We start from the raw sequence: 12037 nt of genomic DNA, 5'->3' as shown, positions 1-12037 counted from the left end.
TGAAAGATTTTAAGATGGGAACACTGAAGAAGGAAGTGAAGGGTGGCTTCATGGTCTCCGGTGTGTGAAGTACACAGAGAATAGTGATTAATATTTTCTTTCCTATTACTAAGGAGCAAAGAATAGGAATATTGATTTGAACTATATGAGAACTGAATTGATGGGATAAATTAAAATATTATTGAAAATATCTTCCTTTACTCCTATCATATTAACTTTATTACTTATAGACAGTTGGTCATTCCTAGCATTCAAGTCATTTACACTGTTGCTTTCCTGGGTTAGACACTCGATCGAAAGAAGGAAAGGAAACCAGTGATGCTGATTGAGCACCTACTGACTGCAGGCTCTGCTCTGGGTTTTCTTGCGTCTCAGATTTGCAAACATCATCCCATTTAATACCCAAGGGGCAGATATTATTATCCCCATTTATTTGTGGGGAAACTGAGGCCAGGAGCGCTCAAGATGACAATTATAGGTGGCAGTCCTAGGTCTTTTTTATATGTTACTTCAATCCTGAGTCTGTGCAACTCCAAAGGCCTTGCTTCTAATTTATCCTTAAATGTGGTGATTCTCATGTTTACTGAGTCTGTCTGGATGCCTCATTCTCTATGAGGCATTCCAAACTGGCCCATCCCAGGTCCGGAAAGCCTTCACCTCTGAGAACAACTGTGCATTTGATGCAGTTAGGCACTTACATGTCCAAAACAATCATCTATTCCTATTTCTCAGCCTGGACAAAGCATACTTACAGAGCAGCAAATTTGTAATGCATGCTTTCCAGCATTGCAAAAAGAAAAAGAAGAGAAAGACATTTCAGTATAATAAAGTTAAAATTTTAACCCTAATGGCATGCCTTTGGGTTGTCTCCACCTTGTGGGCAAGCACAGATGGTATGCAGTATCAAGGCTCATAGCAAGGTGAATGATTCTCATCCAAATTAAACCTGTTGGTAACCAAACCTTCCTATCCCTGACGTCTGCTGTGCCACATATTTTTCTGATTCTAGTGTTACACAGTCAGCTCTCTGTATCCGCAGGTTCTGCATCCACAAATTCAACCAACCGTGGATCAAAAATATTCTCCCCCCAAATTTCCAGAAAGTTCCAAAAAGCAAAACTTGAATTTGCCACAAGCCAGCAACTATTTACATAGCATCTACATTGCATTAGGTATTATAAGTAATCTAGAGATGACTTAAAGTATACAGGAGGATATGCTTAGGTTATATGCAAATACTATACCAGTTTATATAAGGGACTTGAGCATCCAGGGTTTGGGTAACTGCAGGGGTGCTGGAACCAATCACCCACAGATACCAAGGTATGACTGTAAGTGGTCCACTGTAGATATTTTGGAAAAAACAAAATTGCAAATAAAACAGAAATCACCCCTAATGCTACTGCTCAAAGATAAACCAAACATGAATACCTTAGTGTGCTTCTTTCCAGCCTTCTAAAAATGCAGAATTTTATATAGTTTAGAAATACAGTATCCTGTCTTTCCACCTAACTTGCCTCATAAGCATTCCGTAATATTTATTTTTCATTGTGGTAAAATATACAGAACATAAAATTGACCATTTTACCCAATTTCAAATGTACAATTCAGTGGCATTATATACATTCACCACTTTTCGTCTCCAGGACCTTTTCATCATCAGCATTGCTTATATTTAAAAATGCTTCACAAACCACATTTAATAGCTGCATAATATTCCACCAGACAGAAATGACGTGGAAGCCTTTGCTAGCAAACATTTCACAGATATTTATTTTGTCTTCACTGTGAGGTAGACTTTGTGGCTGAGTCCATGAACAAAACATGGTTTTTGCCTCCAGGATCTTAAGTCTGGTGAAGAGGTTGTTCATCAGCAGGCAATTTGATTCCCATGGAGGGTGAGCACAGGGGCTGTGGAGGAGAGTTTAAGTCGAGGTACCATTTACATAATCATCCCTTGATTGTTGCAGATCTAACGTGTAGCAGATTATTTTGCTGTTATAAATAATACTGTGAGATTGTTGTAGGTATAAATATTTTTTCACATTTCAGATTACTTTATGAAGATTTTGAAAAGGGGACTTACTGGACTACTCATTGTAACAGGGCAATAAGTGGAACTGGTTATTGTCATTTCTCAAGGTCAGGGGCAGCCACCAAACGTTTTCATTTCCTGTTACACCTGATGAGCTCTACCAACTTTTTCATAAATGTGTGTCTTACTTGCATTTTGGTAGGATTGTGTGAAGCATTGGGATTGGGTAAAGAGTGTATCTGACGAGGAAGAGCTAGGAAGGGCAGAGGCAGAGGGATTGTGGCCGAGGTCAACATTGTAGCACAGGGAATGTTCAAACTGTCCAGCTGTTTGTACTCATTTCAGAGGCCTTGGTTTGGCTCAGGCTTCAGGGCTGTGCTCCACGGGGCTCCTTTCTGTGAAATTCCAGACTTGTGCACTTGAAGCCCACTGTGCAATAAAAGTAGCCTATTAAAAAAAAAAAGTAACTTTATCATCTAAACAGAAACTTCTGGTCTTTTATCCAAGCTGCAAGAGACTTTTGGATATCGTACAATACTTCCCTGTTCAGACAACAGATGAAGATTCTGAGGCTTAGAAAAGTTAAGAAACATTCTGAAGAAAACCAGTTGGGTGGACAAAGAAGAGAGATTCAAACTCAAAGAAGAGAGATTCAAACTCATTTCTCTTGATTTATCTGGCGGTCACCCCATTACCTGTCCCATGTTGTCTTAGCCTTTGTTCTTCTCTTTACAGGAATCCTTTTCTTCTTCCCACTTCTAAATTCCTTATTTTGTTCTCTGCTGTTTTCTTCTAAGATGTTACTCATTTTCAGTATTGAATATGTATATGTGCTGGCTAATATCTATCTACAGTTGTCATATTATGCTGGTGTGTTTGAGTTCCTTTAGTTGACTGATTTGTTTGACTGCTAACTCTCTCTTCATCTGGGCCTTGTTGTTTATTGGAAAGTTTCTCTTGGCTCTGGCAAAACTAATCAGTTATGCCTTATTTTTCTCCCTTTGTGTTATTCCCTTTGGGTAATTCTGTGGGTTCTGTTTTTGTTTTGTTTTGTTTTGTTTTTGAATTAACTTTAAGAAGTAATATACCCTTCAATGAGATAGTAAATGTGGAAATCTGGTTCAGGGCCAAAGAGTAAGCAGTTTTTAAATAGATCATGTATGTTGAGAATAGGAATATTAACACGGATCTCTGAGGTATTAATTTCATGATGTTTGATACATAAAGGTTAGTTGGTAAACCTTCTACCATGGGTACACGTGTATGTATTTATGTAAATGTGCATGTATTTTTTTTTATGTGTAGTAACTCTTCCTTCTAAGGTCAAGTTGACAAAAAGAAATAAAGTTAGCATTGCTTCCTGTTAGACAAAATGCCATTATCTTCAGTAGAGCTTCAGATGTATCTAATGACTCTAAATATAGTGCTGTGGGCCCTCTGATAATAACCAGAAAAAGGAACTTAAAAAGCCAGAGCGCCAAATGTGGTCTGAGGCTCTCAGCCCCAATATGAGGTGATTATTATGCAGTTGGAAAATCCTGTAGCTTAGATTCTAAACAATTTCTGGTAATCAATATCTCAAAATAATTCACAGAGTTATCAGGTCCTTTCATTTATGAGAGAAAGGAACAATTCCTCATTTATCTGAAGTCTTTTACGTTGGCAATTCCATCCTTAATTAAAAAGGCATTGGCATTTGCATTATGAAAATTGTTCTTCTGGATTTATATCTGAGTCTATTAATTCAGTGTTTCAAAACTGATTAGCCTTAACCCATATAGTTACTTTTATACAAAGGCAACTTAAAAATTGATTTTGGAGTATCTTGATTTTAAAGATCATTTCAGACATCTGATTTGCCTGTGTTGGTTCTCCTGTATTGATGTATTAAGTTCTGGAGAACTGAGGAATAAATGCAGTACATTCCACTCCAAAAAAAGCCATTATCATCCTCTCTTAATTTAAAGGACTTGAGAGCCCAAGGAGACATACCCTGCTTCTGCACCTCACACTTGTTCTCTCACTCATTTCCTTCTCTATTTTTCAGTGTGGAATAGTCATTATGATAGTAATAGCAATTATATTTTCTTAAGTGCTTACTGTCAGGCCATGTGTTACGTCCAACTTTAGTATTCATAATAGCCCTATGAAGATAGGTAGTATGATGCCCATTTTATAGATTAGGAAGCTGAGACTCTTCCCAGTAGATTACATGATTAACCTCCTTTGATTAACCGTTTGATTGATTGATTCCCTGTTATTTCCCTGTCATTTCTCTGGTCCATTCTGCACGTCACTGCTGGTCCCATCTGTGTTCTATAATATTCCCTTGCAGAAACACCTTTAAAGACTCCCCAGACTTCAGTCAGTCTACAGGTTGGCCCCAATTGCTTTAACTTTATATCCCACAACCTCCTTACAAGAACCTGCACCACAGACCCCAAGGTGAGCATACTGTGTACTTTCCCCCACTGTTCCCCCGACCCAGCTCTGGCAGATGCCTACTATGTGCCAGGCACTCTGTTAGGATCTTAGGTACATAGTTCTTGCCTTTAAAACTTTATACTCAGTGGCAAGGCAGACCTGGATATATTACCTCTCCTTAGCCTTTATGTGTCTAATACCAGGTTGGTTTAGAGCTCTTGCCCTTGTTGAAACTTTCCCTAACCATTCAAGGCAAAAGTGAGTCTGCCCTCCTCAGAACGTGGCCTGAACTGACTGTAGCAAATGCTTAGCTTCAAGTTTTGATCTTCTTTTCATGTGCCTGGATCTTAGCCCACTTCTGCGTTATAGAATCTGTAGGTAAAGTCTGTGGCTTTAATATCTCTTTTATCACTAAACTCTAATTTTTTTTTTGCGGTACGCGGGCCTCTTACTGTTGTGGCCTCCCTCGTTGCGGAGCACAGGCTCCAGACGCGCAGGCTCAGCGGCCATGGCTCACGGGCCCAGCCGCTCCGCGGCATGTGGGATCTTCCCAGACGGGGGCACGAACCCGTGTCCCCTGGATCGGCAGGCGGACTCTCAACCACTGCTCCACCGGGGAAGCCCAACTCTAATTTTTAAAGGGAGGATTGATTAATTTATTAAAATCTGTATAATTTCATAAAGATATTTTAGCCTAGGAATATCATACTTTTAATATATTGCACTGTGACCTGAGACCACATGTATTAAGCTATAAAAAAATTAGGTGGGTGCAGAAATATGGCATTTTGTTTTGTTTTTTGAATTTTTTACAAACCCTGGTACCAAATCTTTTATTTTTTAAATTGATTAATAATATTACAGTTACACCTTCTTTTTCATTAGCTATCAGCACAAGAAGAAAGCCTTTTGAATATAAGCCAAGCCTTTAAAGGGCACTAATAACATATCTTGAGCTCTATTCCTTTGAGTTATGGGATTTGTTAAGTAAAAGGTAAGTGGCATAAGCAGACTGAGTCCTGACTGAGATAGGAAACCTGTTCTAGTGCTGGCCCAAGTCACTAAATTGGGTTACCCTGATCTAGTCAGAAGCATCATGTGCCCCAACTTATTCACATGCCAGATGAGGCCATCTTCATCACAGCAGACATAGCGGGGTTTTGATCCACTGAAGACTTTTGGGCACCTGTCTCCATGTTATGTTAGTTTGAATTTCACCCATCTATTTATGTGTATACAGGCATCCCTGGGAGATACTGTGGGTTTGACTCCAGACCACCATGATGAAGCAAATATCGCAACAAAGCAAACATTGCAGTAAAGCGAGTCACAAATTTTTTGGTTTCCCAGTGCATATAAAAGTTAAGTTTACACTATACTGTAGTCTATTAAGTGTATAATAGCATTATGTCTAAAAAAACAAGGTACATACCTTCATTTGAAAATATTTTATTGCTAAAAAATGCTATAACCATTATCTGAGCCTTCAGCAAGTCTTCATCTTTTTGCTGATGGAAGGTCTTGATGTTGACGGCTGCTGACTGATCAGGGTGGCGGCTGCTGTGGCATTTTCTTACCATAACAGCAATGACATTTGCCACATTGCTTGACTCTTCCTTTTACTTACTAACTGGCCTAGTTTCAATATTGTGGTGTCTCAGGGAACAGGGAGGCCCGGGGAGAAGGAACAGCTGGTTGATGGAGCAGTCAGAGCACACACGATATTTATCAGTAAAGTTCGCTGTCTTATGTGGGTGTAGTTCGTGGCACCCCAAAGCAGTTACAATGGTAACACTAAAGATGACTGATCATAGGTCACTGTAGCAAATATAACAATAATGAAATAGTTTAAAATATTGTGAGAATTACCAAAATGTGACACAGAGACATGAAGTGACCAAATGCTGTTGGAAAAATGGTGCCAATAGACTTGCTCGATGCAGAGTTGCCAATTTGTAAAAAACACGGTATCCACAAAGTGCAGTAGAAGTGCAATAAAATGAGGAATGCCTGTACTGTGTTAGTGTACTAGGGCTTCCATATAAAATACCAGACTGGGAGGGTTAAACGACAGAATTTATTTTCTCACCGTTCTGCAGCCTGGAAGTCCAAGGTCAGGGTGTCAACAGATTTGGTTTCTTCTGAGGCCTCTCTCCTTGGCTTGTGGACACCACCTTCCTGCTGCGTCCTCACGTGGTCTTTCCTCTGTGTGTGAACATCCTGAGGTCTCTCTGTGTGTCCATACTTCCTCCTCTTCTAAGGGCTCCAATCAGATTGGATTAGGGCCCACTCTAACAGCCTCATTTTAACTCATCAGCTCTTCAGAGGCCCGTCTCCAAATATAGTCACATTCTGAGGTACCAGGAGTTAGGGCTTCTCCATATGAATTTTGAGGAGACATAGTTCAGCCCATAATATCTATTTAAAATAACATTCATTTGTTTTAAATTATATGTAGAGAGACTAGTACAAAGAAGAAACCAAAAATAGCCTTCCTAGTTAATGCCTATTATTTAACAGCAGTGGGGTGGTACGTACTTGAAAAGATAATTCAGACTGTATTGAGGGTATAAAAGGAAGAATGACACTCTCCTAGTCCCCTTCTCCTACACTAAGGCAGCTTCTTTAAATACATTTACATGCATGTTTACATACTCTGTTTAGCTCTAAACAGAGTCCAGGAACCTTTTTTCCTCCTGTCTTCATGTATTCTACGAAATACATATCTCTGGGTCTGCACATGCTCTGGATTGGCCTTCTTTTAAATGGCTACATAGTATTCCATTGTGTATGTATGAGATTTTAATTTAACTAGTCACGTATTAATGGACATTTAGATTGTTTCCAGCCTCCTCAGCCCCCCACCAGCATTATAAGCTATGGAGATGCATTTCTTTTTAATACCCATTATGGAAAGAATAGTAATGGGCCACCTAATAAAAATAACTGGCGTCCGATTTTGGTGACGACAGCCGTTGTTTTTCACCTTCCTGTCTCTTGGTTTGTGCTGGAGTTGTTGTGAAAGGTGTTTGTCTTTCTTGCCCTCCAGTCCCTGACCGTATGCCAGTACCTCTCCTTCCTGCATACTGTGAAGGAAGGGCCTCCCTGGGCGGCCTTAGGTCAGTCATCTCTGTACAGCGGTCCTTCCTCCTCAGGAAGAAAGGCTCTCCAAATCAGCAGGCATAGACTATTTTTAGTTAAGCAAAATCGTTTTTCTTGTAAGCATTGCTGTTTCTTTGTCCACACCGACATATGCATCATTTCTGGCTGCTTCGACCCTTCGGAGAGGGGCAAGCTTTCTAATGGCATGCGAGCATTCTTACCGCTAATCAAGATTTACAGCTGAGACCAGGACGCCCAGCCGCTCATTGGATTTGCAGACCCTCTAAGCTAACAGCAGCAGCTCCAAGATTAAGTGCAGTGCAGGGGCCCCGGCCCTGTTGTCCAGGCTGTTTCTCCTTCCCCAGGCCCAGCCTCTTAGTCACAGGTATCATCTGGCGTTGTTTTATAAGCTGCGTCACCATGCAGATGTTCTTTTCTGAAGAATTACTTTCATTTCTGACTCATTTCAGGAAATGAGGCAGTCGATCAGAGGTGTTCTTCGTTTCCAGACCTCCGGAGAGTTCATTTTCTCCTGGGATTTCTAACCACATGTGGGCAGTGCTTTATTTACCCAGATGTGAGAAATAACAGTAATGAACAGCCCTCATCTTAAGGAGCCCTTACTTCCCTGAAGAATCCCATGTGAGGGCCCAGAGGTGGCTTATGCTCTTATTAACGTAAATATTTCTGAGGCTTTGGTTTCATGATGCTTGTAGACATGCTGTGTGAGACATGAGTTTGGTGCAGGCAAAATATAATTTAGCAACAGATTTAAAAGGTAGTCTGGAGTGTTTCTAATTACTGTTTGTTTAGTTCACCATTGCCTAATAAGGGGATTTAAGTAACCTTGGGGTTAGGGAATATAATGTTCATATTACAGTCAACCATGCAAATCATATTCTAAGTATTGCAGAGAACACACCATGGAGTCACTTTATAGATGTAGTCCTTGGAATTTTGAATTTAGAACTGAGAGCATTTTGGAGTGGACATTTTCTACCTGTCATGCATCAACATGAATTATGCACATGTCCAAAATCAACCCTACTGTGTGTTACAACTCTATATAAAATCCATCGGGGGCTTTTGGCACTCAGTTCTCTTTTTAATTTGACATAAGAATTCTCATTCTTATGGGAGAAACTGGCTTCTCTTTCCTTCCTTTTCCCATCTTTCATTGGCCATATAGGAAACTGAAGTCGTGAGAGGGCCTAGAACAGTGGTTCTCAATCTGGGCTGCACCACAGAATCAGCCTGGGAACTTTCAAAAATACCGATGCCTGGGTCCCACCTCCCCAGAGAGTCTCGCCTAATTGTTGGGAATGCAGCCTGCACTGGGAGGATGGTATTGTGACTGAGGGTTGAGAACCATAGGCTTGAGAGCTCATCTCAGCCTGTGGTTCTCAGCCTGGGCTGCAGGCTAGCATCACCTAGGAAGCTCTTGCCCAAAACACTGCTGCCCCACCAATTAAAACCACATTCTGGGGGGCAGGATCCAGGACTTTTAGAAAGATCCCAGATGATTTCTGATGCACAGCAAGGGTTAAGGTCAACTGACATAATCTAATCATTGCATATCATAGATAAGGAAAAGGAGAACTAGAAAGGTCAAATGGCTTGCTCAAGGTCAGATCCTGGTTGTTGCAAAAGCAGGTCTGGGACTCAGGTCTGATGTCTCTGACTGGTCTTTCTGCTGCCTACCTGGCCCCCTTATATTTGTTATATTTATTGATGCCTCCTCATCCTTCAGGTGATGTTCCTGCCTCCAAGAGGCCTTTAATGGCTCCTGCCACTCTCCCATCCGGCCTGGGTAAGATGTCCTTCCTTTATATTTGAACCACCTTCCTTCCCCTTCCCCTTGGACTGTCAGCTCTAGAAGGACAAGGTCCATATTCTTTCAGTAACTTGCTGGCATGTAATGGGGACCTAGATAATGTTTGTTGAATTGAAATTCCCTAACTTTTTATTCACCAATTAGCCCACATGGATTGCTAAAAATAATCCACTCCTTTTGAAAGTAGCTTCTGAGAGCAAATGTTATTGTTACCTGTTGACCGCCCACTGTGCTGTGGGTCAAGATCTCATACACAAGGAATTCCCACACTTGCCTTCCAGGAGAGAGAGTTGAGGGGGGAAAAAAACGTTTGTCAAGGGGATTTTGATGACAAAATAATGAAAGCAAGATTTCTGTGACTTTACACGTTGCTCAGGGTATTTATAATATCCAGGGACTTCCGAATAACATACTTACAAGTGTATGTGGTGTCAATGAAAGGGGGCATGTGGCATTATCTTAAGACAAAATGAAAATGCTCTTTCATAAAAATGTTTTAAGGACTAAATTATTTCCTTTATCATAATGCATATATAACTGAGCAACCACATCCACTAGCATAGCTGAATTAAATCCTTTGGCTTCTCAGGATTAATATGTTAACGTCTTTTCAACTGAGTAAAAAACTATTGGGGAGATCAAGATGGCGGAGTAGGAGGATGTAGAACTCACCTGCCCCTGTAAGCACATCAAAAATTACATCTACACATAGGACAACTCACAAAAAACCAACCAGACAGTGGCAGAAGATCTCTTAAATGACCAAAGCTGAAAGAAAGATCCCATGTAACTGAGTAGGACCAAAAAAAAAAAAAAAAAAAAAAAGGCATCAGAATGGGACCAGCACCCCTGGGGGGATCTGTAAAGGAGGGTGTGTCCACACAGGCAGGCCCTTGCTGTATGAAATTCCCCTGTCTGCTGGGAGGCCCACTGGGACAGATAGGGAGCTGGAGGGGCCTGGACTCTGCTCATGAGGCATGTGTACATGCTGGCTTGCTAGCAATCAGAGTAGAGAGAGACCAGCCCTGATGCTGACTACCACCACCTTGCTGCACTTCCAAGCCTGAAATGCACGCCGGGCAGGGCTGCTAGTATGTGCTAAAGTACTGAAACTGCAGCGAAGGGACCTTGGGAGAGGACTTGGTCTAGCTGCTTGGAGACAGGCTGGAGGGCCTGAAGTGTGGTCCATTGTTAGTGCATGTAGGGTGGGACGTGGGTCCACCAACGGAACCCCACTGTCAGCTTGCTAACAGCAGGGCGCGGCTCCGGTGGTGCAGGCTTTGTGAGCATTTACAGAGTTGGGGTGGGGCTGACATCTGAGCTCATTATCAGCCCTCCAACAGTGGGGCCAGATCTGGGCAGCAGTGGACTTTGTTGGCGTGCACACGTGGTGGTTGGTGGCATCACAGAGTCCCATGTCCTCAGTGGACAGCCCCTGGATAGGAGTATGCAGCAGTTCCTTTCTCAGCAGGAGTGCTGTAGTTAAGCCCACCTCACACCACAGCTTGGAGCTGGATCTGGGGTGGACAGGTCCAGGAAGAGGCTGCCACAGAGGCAGCACAGGTCCCAGGCCACAGCACAACCACAATTCCTGCAGCTACGATGCTCCGGCCTCCTCCACCAGCTTAGTACTAGGTCTGGGATGAATACAACAGAGAAAGGAATGTGGCCTTGGGCTGCTTCTGGGCAAAACCTTGGACACCTGCATGGGTAGCACATAGGTTTGCCATGACCACAATGGGTCTCACTTGCTTCAGGGCTCGCCTCCTTGGGGGCAGAGCATATACTTTTTTTTTTTTTTTTTTTTGCAGTACGTGGGCCTCTCACTGTTGTGGCCTCTCCCGTTGCGGAGCACAGGCTCCGGACATGCAGGCTCAGCAGCCACGGCTCACAGGCCCAGCCGCTCCGCGGCATGTGGGATCCTCCCAGACTGGGGCACGAACCCGTGTCCCCTGTATCGGCAGGCGGACTCTCAACCACTGCGCCACCAGGGAAGCCCAGAGCATATACTTAAGTACAATGGAGCTTTATTGAACCTGACCCTCAGGACTTCTACTGCAACAAGTGGGGAGCAGGCCTCACCACTGACAGGGCTGTGACAGCCATGGAGCAAATAGGAGGCGTCACCCAACACCCAGTGCAGGATCTGGACACCAGAACAGCAGTCAACCCCCTATCAAGGGGATAATGTCCAGCACACTCTGAGGAAAGATGTGGCAGGCATTCATACCAAAAACAGCCCTAGCACCAAAAATATTGGACTCACAGCCTGCACAGGAATGCTCCCACATAAAAACAGCCCTTCAAGAACAAAGTAGATAACTATTTCTCCTAAATTCATAGAGACAGAGAAATGTATGTAATGTAAATATAAGAAGTGTAAGTAAATGAAAAAGCAAAGGAATTACTCACAATTAAAAGAACAAGAGAAATCCCCTGAAAGAACAAACTCAGTGTACTTGACCCTGAGTTCAAAAAGGAGGTAATAAAAATGCTAAAGGAATTAAGAAAGAAATGCAGGTCACTGTAACAAGAAACTAGAAACTAGAATTAGGAAGCAATCAAAATTAGACAATTCAATTGCCAAGATAAAAACTGATCTAAAAGCAATGAATAGCAGACTAAATAACACAGAAGAATGA

At 42.1% G+C, this 12037-nt stretch overlaps 1 protein-coding gene across 2 annotated transcripts in view; it reads left to right on the top strand.

Moving 5' to 3' along the window:
• ANO6 (anoctamin 6) overlaps window positions 1–12037 on the top strand; it is a 216351-nt gene that overhangs the window by 38941 nt on the left and 165373 nt on the right. The window contains exon 2 of one of the 2 annotated variants that reach the window (XM_060112164.1): window positions 9312–9371. The exons of the other annotated variant lie outside the window; for it this stretch is intronic. Coding sequence (XP_059968147.1) covers window positions 9312–9371 — 60 coding nt within the window. The remainder of the gene's footprint in view (window positions 1–9311; window positions 9372–12037) is intronic. 2 annotated transcript variants of the gene reach the window in all.

This window comes from Mesoplodon densirostris, chromosome 11 (genome assembly GCF_025265405.1).
Source record: "Mesoplodon densirostris isolate mMesDen1 chromosome 11, mMesDen1 primary haplotype, whole genome shotgun sequence".
NCBI classification, from domain to species: Eukaryota; Metazoa; Chordata; class Mammalia; order Artiodactyla; family Ziphiidae; genus Mesoplodon; species Mesoplodon densirostris.
The sequence above is the reverse complement of the archived record's forward strand: the minus strand, read 5'-3'. Positions and strand labels throughout refer to the sequence as shown.